This window comes from Macrosteles quadrilineatus, unplaced genomic scaffold, assembly GCF_028750875.1.
Source record: "Macrosteles quadrilineatus isolate MER2022 unplaced genomic scaffold, UCM_ALF_1.0 Scaffold_23__1_contigs__length_1887923, whole genome shotgun sequence".
In the NCBI taxonomy this organism is placed as follows: domain Eukaryota; kingdom Metazoa; phylum Arthropoda; class Insecta; order Hemiptera; family Cicadellidae; genus Macrosteles; species Macrosteles quadrilineatus.
This window is the reverse complement of record NW_026542616.1, coordinates 1219184-1238671: the sequence shown is the minus strand read 5'-3', so window position 1 is coordinate 1238671 and position 19488 is coordinate 1219184. Positions and strand designations below refer to the sequence as shown.

The window sequence follows — 19488 nt, the reverse complement described above, 5'->3', positions numbered from 1 at the left end:
ATAAAACTTTTGTAATTTTTGTTTAATTCAGTGACCCTCCTCCTCTTAACAAGGGAGTTAAAGTGGTTTGGTGATTAACGTGTTTCGCAACTTTGCACCCCCACCCTTAGGTTGTCGACCACCTCTGGATGTGACGACATGGGTTTTTACACTCACCTAGCCCCCCATTACCAAAACTTAAAAGTCAAAATCTCTGACTCTTTTCATGCATACTCAACTGCACCTAGCGCCTGTACTAAATGGATGAACAAATATAAAATAAAACTTTATACAGAATGAACAGAACATAGCCCAATTAGCGTTTTTACATCTATGAATAGGACTTTACCAACCACTACCTTTAATGTTAGTTTTAGTAGGAGTAATTTATTTAACAGTTACTACCTACATGATAACTATAAGAAAGCAAATCCCAAACAATATCTTCTACCATTCTGTGCTTGACACTCTGATGCAAAGCTACTTCTGTTTTAAAGTATTGAGTAAACACGTTTTCCAAATTGTAACCAATGTGTGGTTCCATATAGGTTTTTTTTTTCAACTAGGTCCTAAATGTCAGCCTATACTTGAAACCCAAATATAAATTAAGTTATTGTTTTTGTTTAGTAGTTCACTTATTGAAAATCAGGGTATAAAAATACATTCAGATATGAAGAATGAAATAGGTTATAGTTTGACCGTTACACGGTATGTAGCCATTTGATGCTGATAACTCTTATCTTGGCGACCTTCGACAGTTGAGAGTGATCTGCTCTGTTGCATTGGTATAGTTAACTAGAGTAGGTTGTGTAAAAGGCTTTAATGGAAAAGTGTAACCAAACTATCAATTTAAACTATCCATTAAGCATGAATAAAAATATCAACATTATACAATAGCCGCACCTTAAGACAGACACTTCTAATGATTCTTATTAAAATAACTTAAATTTCACTGGACAGTTAAGTTTTATTTTGTAAAACCAACTAGTCTTATGTGAATTCTAATATTGTAAAAATGACTAGTTTTGTAAATTTATTTTTTGTATAGGCCTTTGAAGCATACATTTCAAAAAATGTTATCGAAACGTGAATGATAACAATTAACTTTAACGTGGTTGTTTTAACTTTATACTTTTCTTTTAAAATGCCGACCATACGAATTCCGGTATTTTAAGCCAAGTATGAATGTAGATAAGTGTGGGATGAGTGGTGCGATCTTACAGTCTTGTTAGTGAACAGAGTTGACTTATTCCTTAGACACAGCTGTTAATTAATAGTCCATACAGGTTAATGTCACCTAAGGTTATAATGGACAGGTAATAACGGAATCCAAACCACATTTTTGCCTTGTAATTTCCGAATAAGTCTAATCATCAGGATAGTACTTCGGATAGTCGTAGTACTCACCACGAGATTGATTAGCACAGGATGTCAAAAGTGGAACGTTTTTCATATTTTAAAATCTCATTCTAAAAGAACATAATTTCAGTACGAAAAACGTACTGTACAAGTTTTAATGCATCAACTTGACACAAAAACAAGAAGACATATTGGTTGCACTGAATCAAAATGTAGGCATAAAACCATAATGAATTATCCTAAAGTAAGAATGGTGCAATAATTTGGTTTTTAGAAATTCTCTGTGGAGAGGAACGTATTAGTACACCTATCCAAAAAAATGCCATGCCTGTTGGTGGGTTAAACTGACTTAAAAATGTAAAACAAAGTACACTCACGCTGTAGGACAGATGACTTTCATGTAGGGCTGACGGATTTCTGTCATCGCAGTGGCCCAACCATGCCTGGAAAGTGACAATGTTTTAGTATAAGGCATAGTGTAAAAATAACAGAATATCTTATTTTATGAGCTGTCAGATAATTTTGTCTAAGTGTACAGTATACTCCCTCTTATCCGGACACCTTTTAACCGGACATCGGTTTAACCGGACTATACTCGGCGGAAATGACATCTCTTTAACCAGACAATTTTTATCAGCACATTGGTTTAACCGGACTAGATTGGCAGGAAGTGGGCAGTACTGAAGCGACTGTTCTTGTGGGAAAGATTTGAGACCAGTGATCACGTGTCAAATACAATGCTCTCCTAAATTTAAGTCGAATATCACGGCAACAGGTCCGTTTTAACGAGTTTTTGGGGACGTCGGTTTAACCGGAAAACTCGTTATCCGGACTGGCCTCGGTCCCGAGGAGTCTGGATAAGAGGTAGTCTACTGTATTTCGTATCACACTCCATGCTTCTGTAATGAGTCGTCGCACTGCCTGCTTCCCACTGAAACCGGTTAGAAGAAAACTTTTATTCTAAATCAGTAAACAAATTTGACAGTTGAGATCATTTGACAGTAGATCATTGGGATTTTAAAAACCTATTGTAGGCAACATTTCATTTGGTATTAGGTTAAGAAATTTTATTTCTAGAAAAAAATATACAGATTTAAAGACTAAACATTTACCTTTACAATTTTTATATAGTTACTGGCTTACCCCGTCGTGGCTTTGCTCACGAAATTTTAAGTTAAACATGTGACCACTAAAGTTCAACTAAGAGAGAACATAACTTTACAATAATATTTGTCCCACTACCAGGAGCTTAGGACTGCTTACTCTGAAACCACCTAAATAATGTTTTTGTTAGATATTCCCACTACATCTCCTTTCACTTAGGTTTAGTTACATGCTTAAACCTAATTTTCCAATAGTACTGTCAGATCTCCCATGGCTTATTGGAAAGTTATATCTATCTTAAAGTAACATTGAGTAACATAAAAACCTTATACAATGTTTTATTGGCAGAGCCCTGACGGAATTTCTTGAAAACGCTTCTTATTGCACACCTAGAGACTAATTAGAATCTCCATGCCAATTCCTGAGTTCTTATGGTTAGTACTTTTTGAGATAGGACACAGTGATCAGTGAGTGGTATTTGACTTTTATAAGTATAAGTTAAATTAATTATTTCAGTTGTCCACCGTCCAGTGTACATAGTCTTGCTTGAGCCTTATCGACTACTTTAGCAAACTAAAGCTATCAGGCAGACATTAATGGAGATGATCAAAATTTAATGTAGGCCAAACCTAGTTGAAAATCAATTGTACAACAACTTCAAGGTAAGGGATTAGACAGCACAAAATGACACTCAATCACTTGTATCGTAATCTAAGTGTCAATAATTACAGCGACTTCCAAGTTTTTTTAAAAAGTATTATAGATTTAGTTGATCACAAAAAAAAACCTGTTAGGAATATCGATGGACCTTATAAAGGCTTTTGATAGGAAATGTCACAAAACTCATACTAAAATATGTAGGAGTAGCCTTGAGGTCACATTTTGTTGTGTTTTGGATCATATTTGTCAGATAGGAAGCAATTCATTGAAATCATGCCTAATAAAAACAATTGGCTGGTAAGAAACAGATCATAAATAACCTGATAAAAAAACCCCTAAAATCATGTTTGCATCCCTCAAAGGTTCAATATTAGGCCCTGTTTTATTTCTGTGTTACATAGATAAGATTCCAAATACACTGTCACGTCTACCTGGCGGAACTATGTGCCAATATGCTGAAGTCAACTTAAAAATTACAGGCAAAACAGTAGAACAGATTGAAATTGATACATATAGACCAAATGTTAAAAACAAATGTTAAAAACTATTTACTAGCTAATAATCTCGAGCTAAACCAAAATAGAAACGTTGATCTTTTTGTAATCTGATGAAATCAAATAAGATATATATTTATATTTATTTATTTATTTATTTATTTATTTATTTATATTTATATTTTTGCTTGTTATTGTTATTATATTGAAATATTTATCAATTGTTATCTAGTTTTGGTAATCGTTATTTTTCTCTAAAAATGTTTATGCTTGTTAACTAGGATTTATAATACGCATGATCCAATCTTTGTTAATGCATTTTTGGACAATCCTGTTCGTGTCATTTTTTCACGTTAGCAATATTTTTTTTCAGCAAGATGAATCTGAATCTGACTTATATATAATTATAAATATTTTATTGTAACTTGCCCTCATGTATTATCGATTGTAAAAATGGTGTTTACCGTATGATAAATAAATAAATAAGATGAGAAAAATAGATTTTTAAGGTTAAAAATTGATAAGCACATATTCTGGCAGGACCACAAAGATCATGTCTGCTCAAAGATTAATGCAAGGGTATTTTCACTGAAAAAGTTGTCTTATCTATGTAACATCAGTACGGTACTTTAAAAACAATATACAGGGTGGCGCAAAAGGATGGTCGAATTTGAACTGCGTAGTACTAGTAGGGGAGGGAGGGTATGATCCACTGCCGGCCGTCTGTAAGTTGACCATAGTATCCAATTTTCCATAAGATGGCGCAGTGTTGAGCGAACGGTCGAGCATTGTGTTTTTGCTTTGAAACATTTTTTTTAGAAACAGTGAATCTTTTATTAGGGTGCAACATTTTGGTGTAGCCCGTATTGGACTGGTTCCTGATCGCAGATCAATATCAAGTTGGGTGACTGCATTTTGGACAACAGGGTCCGAATAATAAGAGAATGATACAGGGTGGTGCAAAAAGGATGGTCGGTTTTGAAATGAATATAATGCAAATGATTTTACACATAAATTTTACTAACTTGCATTTCTCAACACGTTCAAATGCCCCATTGCAAAACCCGCCTAATCTTGTAAGTTTCTAACCTTGTAAGTTAGAAAGTTGCTAGTTTGCTATGTCAATCAAACAAACTACAGTATAACAATAAAAAAAATAAAAAAATCAAAGAACGTTCTTAAATAACAAACTTTCTTAAGTGGTCAATTTACTGGACTTCCACGAACAGCAGTTACTCCAAGAAAACATACAGACCGTAAGAGTGTCAGTGCTTCGAAGTCCGCTATGTTCTTTTGATGTTTAATTTTTATTTTTAAATTGTTATAGTTTGATTGACATAGCCTACTAGCAACTTTCTAACTTACAAGGTTAGAAACTTATAAGGTTAGGCGGGTTTTGCGGGGCATTTGAACGTGTTGAGAAATGCAAGTTAGTAAAATTTATGTGTAAAATCATTTGCATTATATTCATTTCAAAACCGACCATCCTTTTTGCGCCACCCTATATCATTCTCTTATCAACAGACACATTAAATACGGTATACCTTTTTGGAGCTACAACAAAGAAAAATCTAACTCGAATCCTTAAAGTAGCCTACAGTAAAGGATATTAAAAACAAAGAAGGACTTAAAGGACTAAGGACTAAAAAATAATTACAGTGTTTAAATCCATTTAGCAAATTTAAAAACACTAACAGTCGTTGCCTGTAGGCCTACACATCAATACATTTTCGAAACGGCTCTCATTGCTAATGAAAGTATAACTAATAACGTAGAATTATGCTACAATACTAGAGGAAAAGCCTCAAGAGAAAACAGTCACAATCATCTTTTCTTTCCCAATAACAAGCCCACCTGTCCAAATGAAGGATCTTGCATTTTCTTCCTAATAATTTAATGACCATCGGCAGCATCAAATTTAAAAAATAATTTAAAAATCATGCTATAGAAATTGCTCCTTACTACATTAAAGAGGAGTTTCTTCATGATTTTAATTCTTTCCATTGTTCTATTCTTACAATTATTGAATAAATATATTGAAATAGAAAAACTACAAACAAAATCAAGTGGGCACGAAGTAACTTATTAAGCTGATACAGTTTTAACGTAAATTAATTAACAGAGTTGTAAGTAAGCTTGGGATGAAATAAAGCTAATAAATTATTATATCAAATTATAAAAAAAAGGTTTCTTACCCTGTGTCTCCCAGCCCATGGAGAAAGATTAACTGAAACAAAAACAAAATCGTTTAAGTACCGGTATGCCAAGGAGTGGGGAGTGAGCCCCTGATTACTACTTGACCTGTATCACTTGTGTTCCTCAGTTTTTTATAAAATTTACCGGGAAATTTTTGGTTTTACTATTCAAGTTTTATATGTAAATATTCACATTTTAGTTCTGTGTAATATTCGGAAACCAGTTTTTTATTTTGAGCAACCGGTTGTATATAATAAAGGTTTTTCTGATAAAATTTCAAGTTTCTGCCGATTTTCAAGATAATAGTGGACTAGAGATAAGACTCCAGTACGAGTGAAACAGCAGAAGTTGACCTTTGGATATTCAGATAAGGAAGCAGCTGAAGCTCAACAAGCCAGGTTCTTTATCTACATATCACCACCTATATTCTGAACTAAGACTGATAAGAAGATCCCTGCTTCCAACTAAACATTATCATCATTAAAATCAAACCTTTATTATTTTTTTTCCTCAATTAATAATATACCTGGAAAAAAATTTAATAATTATATAAAGGAATTATCCTTTTTTATCCAGTTAAGATTTTTCCATCACTTTGAATATATATTACTTAGTATAATAAAGACACATTTTGTGTATATGTATATTCTATTGCCATTATTAAATAAATAAAGTTGTTTGCTGCATTTAGTGCTGTAAACATTGAGTACTGCAATGAGCTTTCATCTTCAGTGTTAGTGATACAGCACTGGGAGTAACAAACAGAAACAGTTTTTAATATGGATACAAACTTACTTGATGGATGGGTAAGGAAACAGACAGTTAGGAAGAAAGGATTAACTAAGGGAAAAGTTGACATATACTATTACTCGCCAAAAGGAAAAATGTTCAGATCCAAATCTCAACTTGAAAAGTACATTGATCAAAATAAACTCAGTTTAAATATTGATGACTTTGATTTTAAATCTATATTAAAATCTCCAACTAGATATAATATTTTAGAAAGTCAGGAAAGCAATTGTTTAAATGAAAGTGCAATGACAGAGGGCCAACCAAACTTTAACACCAGTACACCAGAAACCAGTGTGTATTGCAATAAAACCAACGAAACAAAATTGTCAATCTCTAGCTTAGAGCTTGGAGAAGTTCTCACTGATGAGGCTGAGGATGGATTATTGAAATTAAGGAACTGTTTGGCTGAAGCAAATGATAATGTGATTCAGTTAAAATTTCAAAAAGAAAAAGCTGAGTCTTCATTACAGGTATTGGAGTTAGAGGCAGAAGAAACTGTAATGAACCTACAACAAGATATTAAAATATTAACAGAAGACAATAAGAAACTTAAATGTGATTTAGAAGGAAAAATCAATGAAATTCAGTATTTGAAGGATCAAATATCAGTTAGCTCTGTTAATGTGCTACTATGTAAAGACTCATCAGATGAACTGAGAAAAGGACTAGCTGAAAATAAAGAAATTCAATTGCTTAACGACCAAATAAATGTGTTGCAAGCTCAAGTAAATAACTTTAAAAGAAGAAATCTACAGCTTATGGAAACTATTCAACCGTACCCACTACCTGATCCGGAGCTCATCTCAGAAATAAAATCCTTAAAAAATAAAATTTCATACATGGAAACTAAGTTCACCGAAGAATCTAATACATACAGGGAAATAATCAAGCTACTTGAAAGTGATATAAACAATCTGAAACTACAAAATGAAAAACTAAGTACCGAAACAAAACTTCTGAGAGACGACAAATTACTAACTATTACTGAGGACAGCTTTGTAATCCCTAAACATTTTGCAAAGTTAATAGATAAAGCACAGTTTGTTACCGACCCAGCAAATCTATCCAACAGATTTGAACTACTTACACCAGCTGAAGTAACCATTCAAAAAGAGTTGTTGAAATCACCAGCAAAAACTCAAAAGGGACCTGTGTGTTTGAAAGATGAATTGAAAAGTAACCATCAAATAAAATGTACAGCACACAAAGAAACAGCAAGAGACTACAATACTGTTATACGTAGTTCAGATAAGCCTAATATATTGTTTGTTGCTGACAGTCACGGTAGAAATCTGTACAGAAATCTTGTTGAAATATGGCCTACTAAAGAAGTAAACATTTCTGTTATATATAAACCCAATGCACAGCTAAATGGAGTAATAAATAACTTAGGTGAACTGATAAAAATTTTACAAAATCTGACACTGTCATTGTCATTGGTGGTTGTAATGACATTGGAAATGGTGATGAATTACTAATTAGTAAATATCAAGATATCATTGACAAGACAACCCACACGAATGTTATGATTTCAGGATTACCTTACAGACACGATGTGCCTGGTCTCAACAACCGTATCGCATTTTTAAATATAGAACTTGAAAAAAAAGTTAACCAAAATGAGCATACCAAATTTCTACCTCTCAACCTTTTACCAAGGCAAATGTATACTAAGCATGGTTTGCATTTTAACCGATCAGGAAAAAAAGAAGTTTCTAAATTGATCAAACATTGCATCTACGGAACTAATTCAAACCAGCAGAAGAGTAACTTAAAACTGGCTACTGAGGAGATCAATGATGAGTTTGTATTAGATATCTCTAACGTTGAAGGAATTAAAGTGGTGGTGGCAGACATGTACAAGGTGATCAAAGCTCTAAAAAATGACAGCTCAGTAGCTTTTGCCCACACAATCTCTGGTGATTTTCAACACCCTAGAAGGATGACTGCCGGTGTAGCAGTTTCTTTTGCTAGGCATTTTGGGAAACCCCAATTAAAGGATTGCTTGTCTAAATCTTTGGCCTACCAGAGAAGCAACCCTAAGGAGGCAGCAGTCTACAGCCTTATAACAAAGGACAACTTTAATGGCAAGCCTACTCTGGATGGTTATGACTCAGCATTTGGAGCTCTGACTGATGAACTCAAGACTAAGAAATTCAGTGTGCTGATATGCTCCCCCATGGGTTGTGTGCGAGATTTTGTTCGAATTGAACATTTTTCAAGGAAAATAATGGAGTTTCATAGGACCACTGGCATTCCAATCATAGTGGTAACAAAAGAACAACCTGGTGCTCAGAGAATACTTCACCATGGACTCTCCCATTCAGAATTTGTCCTTAAGCTGAGACAGAACATCCAGACATTATGCCCGGCAAGCAAACCAACAACTGTACCACTGACACTCTGCTCATCTCAACCGTCTTCGCAGCAACTACAACCACTATCTAGTTCTCCACAGCATCACTCACAACCAACTTCAACACAACTTCCTGCTGTTGGTCTTATCAGCCCCCGGTTGGTTCCAGGCGGTCTCAGCTATAACGAAGTTGTTAAGTCAAAACCATCGAGTGTTGTGAAAAAGCAGAGCAAATGTGTGGTGTCAAGTGTTGAGGGTGATCCATCAGTGTTAGAGTTAGATTCCAGTTTAGATGATAGTTCTCCTTTAATTTTAAACTGATTTATTCTGACAATGACCTTGTACCTGCTAAATTAAGTAACTTAGATAATTCTTTGCACAAAACAAATTCACTGGCTCAAAATAACGAACTAAAAGGTTTATGTAATCAATCTTTTTATTCAACTAACTGTGATTTAATAATGCATTACAATTGTCAAGGTTTAAATTTAACAAAAATTTCAGCTCTTAATTTATTTTTATCTGAGGCCAATTTGAATATTAAAGCTATATCTTTTAATGAACATTGGTTAGATCATAATTCAGTCTCTCTGTTAAATACAATCAATAATTTTAAATTGGCTAGTTCTTATATAAGAGAAAGTGGCTGTAGGGGCGGATCTTGCATATTAGTGGATAAGAACTGTAAATATGTAACAATAACACAGTTTTCCAATTTAAATGAAGACTTTATTTTTGAATGTTCTGCTATTGAACTTGTGGATTTTAATTCAATTTTAATTTCTATTTATACAGTACCAAATTTCAACATAAGTAAACAGTTTTTAGATAGACTTAAAATTCTATTTTTGATAATACAGAAAAAATTCAAAAAAAATACTGTTTTTGTAACTGGAGATTTTAACATAGACATTTTAACGAATGACACATTCACAAGTAGATTTAAAGAAATTGTCGAATGTAATGGTTTTTGTTTTCAATTTGAGGAGCCAACTAGAATAACAAATACTTCATTTACTTGTTTGGATAATTTTATCACACCCAAAACGTTTAGTTGCCATTACAGGTTAAACACTGAGTTAGGTCTTTCTGATCACAATGCTATATTTATAAACCTCCCTAAGCTAGCCAAGTGTAAAACCACCAAGAATACTTCTAGTTCTTTTAAGAAAAGAATCATCTCTGATAGAAATAAAGATGAATTTTGCAAATATCTACAGAGCACTAATAATAATTTTGTATTTAACGCCGCTTTAAACCCCAATGAAAATTACAATAGTTTTTTGAGAAATTTTTTATTATCTTTCAATCATATATTTCCTGTTAAATAACTAAAAAAGAATGCTAAAACTAATAAATCTACTCTGAATTGGGTGACCCAAGGTATAAGAATTTCCAGTAAGAGGAAACGAGAATTGCACTTGGAAGCCAAGTTTAGTAGAAACCAAGAGTTTTTATCCTATGTAAAGCAATACAAAAAAATATTTAATAAAGTTGTAAAAAATGCAAAAATTCTCTCAAATAATAACCTAATTAGAAAATCTGAAAACAAGTCTAAGGCAGCTTGTCAAATTGTTAACAATGAACTGGGTTTAAACCGTACTCAAAGATACAAAATTATTTTAAAAGATGATACTAACCAAACCACTGTTGATAATCCTGATGATGTAGCTAAGCTTTTTAACAGTTTTTTCTGTAATACAGTTATTAATCTGAATGTAAAAAAGGCTTCTGTCAATGGTGTTCATTCGTCTGTAAAATCATACTGCAGTGATGGTGGGGTTACATTGTGCAATCTTAGCCCCACTAATAAAGATGAAATAAAAAAGATCATCCTTTCTCTAAAGAACAAAATTTCAGTAGGCTGGGACGAAATCCCAATTAAATTGATCAAATCTGCTGCTGACATTATCTCCGAACCCTTATCTCTTATTATAAATCAGTGTTTAGAGAATGGTATTTTTCCGGATCAACTCAAGTACTCTCAAATTTCTCCCGTTTTTAAGAAAGGTTCAAAATTAGACATTAATAACTACCGTCCAGTATCAGTATTAAGTAATTTTTCTAAAATATTTGAAAAAGTAATAAGCTATAGACTAGTTAATTATTTTGAAAGTAATAATTTATTTTACAATAAACAATTTGGTTTCCGAAAAAACTTAAGCACAGTTTCTGCTCTTACTCAGTTTGTTAATGAGATTGCAGAGGCCTTGGACAGGTCTCAGGCCACAGCAGGTGTTTTCTGTGACCTGTCTAAGGCTTTTGATTGTGTGGATCACTCACTCCTGTTGCTAAAACTGATTGATTATGGGATTGGGGGAAGTTGCTTTTCTTTAATACAATCTTACCTTTCTGAAAGAAAACAAAGAACTTTAATTTTAGAAGATAACAACAAACATTATTCACCATGGGAAATTATATCCACAGGTGTTCCCCAAGGCTCAGTATTGGGCCCACTTTTTTTTCTTATTTACATTAATGATCTTCCAAAAGCTATTAATAAAGAACTAATTCTTTTTGCCGATGACACTACTGCTTTGATCAAAAATAATAATACAGCTGAAATGTTTTCTTCTCTGCAAAGTGTGGTAAAGGACATGGAGCAATGGTTTTTAGAAAATGGGTTAAAACTTAATGTTGAAAAAACAAATATTATTAAATTTTCTACTAGACACAAAAATATAGAAAACTGTTCCTTTAATTTAGTTGAAGCTCATAAATTCTTAGGGGTTTACGTAGATGACGCAGTTAAATGGGATTCACATTTGAATTATTTACGTAACAAAATTAGGTCGATATCATCTTTATTCATACATTTAAGGGACTGTGTTTCTATTGAGACACTTAAAGTAGTTTATCATGCTTATGTCGAGTCAGTGTTAAGATATGGCATAATTTTATGGGGCCAAGCTACTGGTATTAAAACTTTATTCAGGTTACAAAAACGTATTATTCGTATTATTACCAACTCTCATCCACGCAGTTCTTGTAAGAAACATTTTCAAAATTTAAGAATTCATACATTAACGGGGTTGTATATTCTAGAATTATTAAATTACATACATTCAGTTAAAAATGAGCTACCAGAAACAATACATTTTAATCATAGGTATGAAACCCGAAATGAAAATATATTTAGACTCCCCAGACACCGTTTGACCCTTTATGAAAAATCTCCATTGTACGCTGGGCTGAGATTGTACAATGTGCTTCCGCCATGCTATAAGTCATTAAGCAAAACTAAATTTAAAGATACAATAGATAATTTTCTTATTGACAAGGCTTTTTACTTAATTGAAGATTTTTACAGAACTACAATTTAGATTTTTTTTTTTTTGTGTTTAATTTTAAGTTAAAATTTTTTAATGTTAAATATTTTATGTATGGATTTAATTTTGACAATGCACCTATTCTAAATGTTATGACATGTATGGAATGTTTTGTGCAAATAAAGTCTATGTCTATGTCTATGTCTATGAGTAGGAAAGAGTGAACTTACAAAACTATCACTTAAGCTCATAAATTCTTAGGGGTTTACATAGATGACACAGTTAAATGGGATTCACATTTTAATTATTTACATAACAAAATTAGGTCGATATCATCTTTATTCATACATTTAAGGGACTGTGTTTCTATTGAGACACTTAAAGTAGTTTATCATGCTTATGTGGAGTCAGTGTTAGGATATGGCATAATTTTAGGGGTCAAGCTACTGGTATTAAAACTTTATTCAGGTTACAAAAACGTATTATTCGCATTATCACCAACTCTCATCCACGCAGTTCTTGAAAGAAACATTTTCAAAATATAAGAATTCAGACATTAACGGGGTTGTATATATTCTAGAATTATTAAATTACATACATTCAGTTAAAAATGAGCTACCAGAAACAATACATTTTAATCACAGGTATGAAACCCGAAATGAAAATATATTTAGACTCCCCAGACACCGTTTGACCCTAAAAATCTCCATTGTATGCTGGGCTGAGATTGTACAATGTGCTTCCGCCATGCTATAAGTCACCAAGCAAAACCAAATTTAAAGATACAATAGATAATTTACTTATTGACAAGGCTTTTTACTTAATTGAAGATTTTTACAAAACTACAATTTAGAAATTTATTTTTATTTTTTCATTTTAAGTGTTTAATTTTAAGTTAAGTTTTAATGTTAAATATTTTATGTATGGATTTAATTTTGACAATGCACCTATTCTAAATGTTATGACATGTATGGAATGTTTTGTGCAAATAAAGTATGTCTATGTCTGTGTCACCTTTTAACCGGACTACACTCGGCAGAAATGACATACCTTTAACCAGAAAATTTTTTATCAGCACATTGGTTTAACCGGACTAGTTTTCGGCAGGAAGTAGGCGGTACTGAAACGACTGCGAAAGATTTAAGACCAGTGATCACGTGTCTAAACACAATGCTCTCTTAAATTTAAGTCAAATATCACAGTCCGTTTTAACGAGTTTTTGGGGACGTCGGTTTAACCGAAAAAATCGTTATCGGGACTGGACTCAGTCCCGAGGAGTCCGGATAAGAGGGAGTCTACTGTACCCCCAAGAGACCTGACTAGTAGCTGTAAAAAGATATAATGGAAATAAACCTAACTTATTGATAAAACGGGACCGTATGAACATGTAAAATACTACAGAAATAACACTGTATTGTTGAATCATGTTAACAACTCAGTTGCATTGATAATGGAAGAACTCAGATGTATCCAATGCCTTATTTAGTAATGCTAAAAAAAACATACATTACATAGAATAGGCCTATTCTGCATTTTCTGAATTCCTACAGTAGAACCCCGGCTAACCAAAATAAAGGAGGGGGGAGAGCCGTTTCGGATAACCAGTATTTCGGTTAACTCGTCATATGCTAAATATAGTCTAATAAAATTAATTAATCTGTATTACCATGGTGTATAGGAAAAATGAATTAAAAATAGGGCCTAATTACTTTATAGGCTAATACAGTGTTTTATTTCAGCTACAAAAATGTTACAATGGTTTAGAAAATACTTTAAACTAAAACACTGAAGTTATAAAGCGTATTTTATCCCTGTACTATTTTATGAAACTGTTTCGGTTAACCCGGGTTTCGGTTAACCGGGGTTCTGCTGTAAATATAATTGACCTTATTACAGCCAATCAACCAAAAGAATGTCAATTGAAGCAAACTAAATTGGGACTGACAGATAATGCAGGATAGGAGTAGTACTTGAGTAAAATGAATGCCTCAAATTTGTAATTAATGTGGTGACAATGGTGGTACCATGTAGGCTACATTATCAATTACGAATATAGAAATGGACAACTTTATGCGACAATGGATAAGTCGGGAAATATTAGAAGAAAATACTAAAAAACAAGGTCAGCTTTGAATTTTTTTAAAAAATATTTATAGGCCTAAAGAGTTTTTATTAGGCTATATCAAACTGTTATTAACAGCGTGAGTATTATCATTATAGTTACATTTAAGGTTTTGGTTGAGTCTTTAGAACCCATAGAAAATTATACCAATACTTGACAACTGCTCGATTTCGAGCAACAGGTACATTAGTATGCTATATTCCCATCCCGTATAACATTGGATATGTTCTTAGAAAATGTGGACTGTCTGAGAAGAATGCAGACTATAAATTGTTTGCCTTCAGAACTAACTGAGATAAGGGGAAAGGAAAGTTTGAAACACAATGAGGGGTGTAAATCTTAGGCTTTTAGTACCTTCATTAGGTATACCGAATGAAGTTAGTTTGTATTAGGTATAGGCCTACTGATGTTCAACAAGCTTTGAAGCACTTAAAAGGGTATGTAAAAAATCCCACTATGTGACTTCCAAAAAACACTCAGCCAATTTTCAGAAAGACAACTTAATTTGTACAAAATAGAAAAATGTATTTTTTAAGATTCTCAAAAATACCAGTTTATTGATTGATGAAACAAAATGGTAATTTGGGAGCCAGGTTGTTTGTTGGCCTTGCCTTCAAAGTTAAAAAGTCACACTTTTTACACAGGGATATTAATTAATGAAGCTTTTTGACTAACAGGGCAAAGGTGTCAGTAACAAAACCATGATTTTGCCCTATCCACAAATAAAAGTGTCCCAGTTAGTGGTGTTTAAAGAGCACCCCACTCAAAGACCAAAAAAGGTATAGACCTACCTAACTTATCTTACTCATCACCAAGTGCAATCACAAAAAAAATTAAGTAATCAAACTAATTTAGAACTACTTAATTTGCACTAGGAAAGAAATGTTAACATGTAAAAAAAGGGTTGGAAAAAGTGTATATAATATCTTAATGATAATGATATAAGTGTATGTTTAGTAAGTTATACGTTTTAGCATAAGATTTTAGAATACACTGACTCCGACTTTCCACCAGGAACCAACTGTAAAGCATTGCAGATGTGTCAGCATTTATTTTGCATTTTTTAAATGTATGTTACAAGTTATTCTAAAATCAACATTTAATGTTAGAAACTGAAATATAAATCTACATGACCCGAAATGTAGCTACATATATAGTTAAACAAATTCAAAAAATTTAGAATAAATTGTAGCAGAACAATTCTATTGTAAGAAACTTTCCTAAAAAAAACTAGTAGAAACAAGTAGGGACCAGATGTGGCCTACAATACAAATATTACATTAAAGGCATTGTAAGTAATCATTAATTTTAAGTAAAATATTTAAACGTTTTACAAAACTTACAGCCATTTTGGGCGCACTTGATAACACTCAGTGGAATATATGTTTAACAATGGATTCACAAATGAAAACTGAAAACGGATATCTCGCGGTGTTGGTGGAACTAAGTGTTATTTATTATCTGATTGGATTGTAGAGAAATATCAGTAGGCTACTGATAATTTTTTAGTGGCAGGGATAGTTAACTTTAAAAGTTCATCGTTTGTTCATGTGGAAGCTTAGTTTTAACATTGATGATTCAGACTCAAACGCCTGTACAGTTTATATTTGACAAAATTGGTGATGGAATAAATTTTAAAGGTAGGCCTATAGCCTACTTAACAATAGAATCAGACAGGACATAAATGATTAAGAATCAGTTTTTATAAAACCTTAAATAATACTAACAATCTAGAATAAGAGTGTAAAAATTTTGGATTCATTGTGATATCACAGGTTTTTCTGGGCCTATCAAATAGAATAAACTCACTACAGTAAAACTTAGTGAGTGTATATGCTTAGTCTATTTTAATTATGTAATATTAAACATTAAAACTAAACTTGTAATACTTTCAACTCACAAAATTATTGTTTAAATGAGCTTAAAATATTCTAAATTTTAATGACAAGTAACAATGAAATCGAATCTTTTAATTTTTACTTGCATGATCTAATAATAAGCTTAGATTGAAATTGAAAGGTAAATTTAACATTTAAAATTTAGCTAAGATATTTAGTAAAAGGTATTTTATAGTTTTGCGTCACTGAAATTAAACCCCAAATAACTAGGCTAAAACATTATAAAACTGCACATAGCCTAGCACATGTTACAGGAATTAATGTTTTTGTGGTGTGTCTGATGATGCCAGCATAAGTTAGGCCTAGCTGGCGAAAGGCCTCATGAAAAGAAATAGGCCTAAAAAAATATTGGAGTGGTTTTTATTTTAAATTTGAATTATTTATCGTGTTTAAGCCACTATTTTAAAAATAGTTCGTGGTGTAGTGGATAGAGTACCGGTACTCAGCTGAAGTTCAAGTGGTATCCAGATCGAATCCCATCGGGGACTCTAACTTGTTGCCAAAGATTTTGCTTAGAATGAAATTAAATGAAATGAAAAATGTCTTTATTTAAGAGGCGAAGTTAGGACTAGCAAGTCCTCTAGCTACCACTTAACCTCTAAAACATAGCCTAAATATAACTACCTATCCACTTTATAAATAAAATTAAATAATCTTAAGTACCATAGGCTATTATAAACATGTTGAAATTAAATTTACTAACCCAAAAAGTCCATTCACACAAGCCGCCAACAACCCGCCACACCAGCGCCAGAGACTCATTCACGACTGCTGCTCAAATCACCGATTTTATCTCTGCCCCAAACCCTGCACGGTTCTCGATAGAATGCGATTTCTTTTAACTGTACATCATTTGTTAGAATTCGAGGCATTAACTTAAGTTATTTAATAATTTTATTTTATGAACAGAATTTAATCTTCATTCGATTTATATTATAGGCCAGTTTGGTTAGTTAGGTTAAGGTACGGTACTTAGGTTATGACAAAAACTGCCGGTCGCCTAATCCACGTCCTGTTAACTTACCAGACGGGTATCCTCTGCCTAACCTAAAAGCAGAGGATTCACGTCCAGTGGATTAGGTCTCCAGCATTTACTGTCATAACTTAACTTAAGCTGATAATAAAAATCGAATGAAGGTTAAGTTATATTCTGTTCATAAAATAAAATTTAACACCTCAAAATCTAACAAAAGATGTACCGGTAACTTACAGTTAACTTAAGAAGAAATGGTATTCTAAGCAATATTTGACAAAATGTTAGTGTCACCGATGAGATTCGACCCAACTTAGATACCTCGCTTGTACATTAAGTAGCTGAGTAAGCTCTATCCACTACACCACGAACACCGACGGCTTATCGTATCGTTGTGGTAAACTAAGGTAAATGGTGTTCCAGGCCCCCAGAACCCGGTGACGTCACCGCCGGACGCCTAACTTAAACTTAATCCACGTTCGGTTACCGGACGCATATCCTCAGCGTAGCCTAACCTAAAACTAATATACAATTCAGTCATGGAAAACATCAATAAGTTAGGCCTACTTGGCTAAAATATCTCGATGTTCTACAAAAACATTGGTGCTCTAAGTACCATCGATGTAAAAAACATCGATGTTTAAAAACCATAGACTAGGCCTATCGATGCACATCCCTAATTAACTTAGGGCTGCACCATAGTTTCGGACCTCTATTTTTACTCACATAACTTACTGCAGTTTGGTTAAGGTTAGGTTTAATTAGTTTAGAACAGTTTCATTTTTAAATAAGCTGGTAGTTAATGTATAATAGTAAGGTAGGACGTAAACTAAAGTGCAACCTAACTTAGTATCAAAAAAAGGCCTAACTTAGTCCTGGCTATTTGTAGGCTAGGCATTTGATGAATTAACAGGCCATGTAAAAAAAAAACTTGTTAAGTTAAGTTACGGAACTTAAAGTCATAAAAACAAGTAGGCCTAAGTTATAACTTAGCTTAGTATAAATTGCCAAACGTTAAAATCACTTACCGTAGCGGTCTGTTTGGCTGTGGCAGCAATAACCACGGGGGTTGCCGATGCCATTGTGATGGATAAACTTGATACCGAGTTGACACTGGAAAGGCCTAGTCCTAGAGAAAAACAGGAAGGCTACTTTCGAAACAAACTTTTATGTTATCCCACTAAATTCAAAAGACCTAAATTAAGTTACTAGTTTCCGATAACTTGATGATATTCTCGACTCGAGTATTTTGCTTCACGGCAAAAAGTCAAAACGAATTACGTCACTTGCACATGCTCACTACTTCTACAAATTACAAAAAAACTATGACAATCTGAGAATCATGTGTTTGTTTTTTTCGTTGACCTTTTTGTAAAATTGTTTCAAATTAGACAGTGTTGCCACAACAGTTGTCACGCAGAATATCCTTTTTACTGTAAGTTACATCAACAAACGTAACATGGACGTACAACCATTTTTATGTATGATCAATAAAAACTAAATAAGCAGGGTTTTGAGAAGAGTAAAATCCCCCACCCATGAGGTAAAATATGCGTCTATATGCATATAGCTTGGTATTAAATTATAAAACGAAACCCCAATAATTTCTTGGTAGCCGGATGGTGTATAATTCAAGTTACGTTAACAGATTAAGTTATTTTATGTTCTACATATTTCGAGCTATAATAGCAAATCTTCAGCTCACACTCACAACAATAAATACCATTGATAGATTTTTTCGAATACTGCATCATCAATCTATCATGCTTTCATACAATAAGTCACAGCCACCTTTAACGAAATTAACATTGGTCTTACGGCGGGTAAATCCAAGATATCCGTTAGCTTCCAAGGACTCCCTTGGCAAACAATTTAAACTACAAAAAACATTTCTATTCTCACAGTATACTAGACATTTAAATTAAAATCACTTGGTGTTTGAAAACATATTTTTGGATGATAAATAACGCTTCAGCGGCTGTTTGAAATTATCCAAGATAATTGATCGCCTCCAGGGACTTCAGCATTATCGGACAATGGGAACGGGGGTTTATGGGGTAAAAATGGGGCGTTTTCCCATTTTTGACCCTAAAAATATAACATTTTGCAATTTCTGTCCAAACCATTTCGCAGAGATTAAACAATTAATTTTGTATATTAAAGCCTTGTCATACGCTTGATCGTTAAATTGAAAATATAAAAAAAACCGTAAATTTAGAATCCCCAAGTTATTATTATTTAGAATAAGAGTAAATTGCTGTAGTTTGTTTATGACACTTTCTTTTA

At 33.0% G+C, this 19488-nt stretch overlaps 1 protein-coding gene across 1 annotated transcript in view; it reads right to left on the bottom strand.

The window, feature by feature from the left end:
• Positions 1–18506, bottom strand: part of LOC129005548 (acyl-protein thioesterase 1-like) — a 37997-nt gene extending 19491 nt beyond the window's left edge. The window contains exons 1-3 of the mRNA XM_054434456.1: positions 18231–18506; positions 5792–5823; positions 1716–1781 (exon numbers count right to left, since the gene is read on the bottom strand). Of these exons, the coding sequence (XP_054290431.1) occupies positions 1716–1781; positions 5792–5823; positions 18231–18284 (152 nt within the window). The 5' untranslated portion in view covers positions 18285–18506. The remainder of the gene's footprint in view (positions 1–1715; positions 1782–5791; positions 5824–18230) is intronic.
• Positions 18507–19488: the final 982 nt, after the last annotated feature.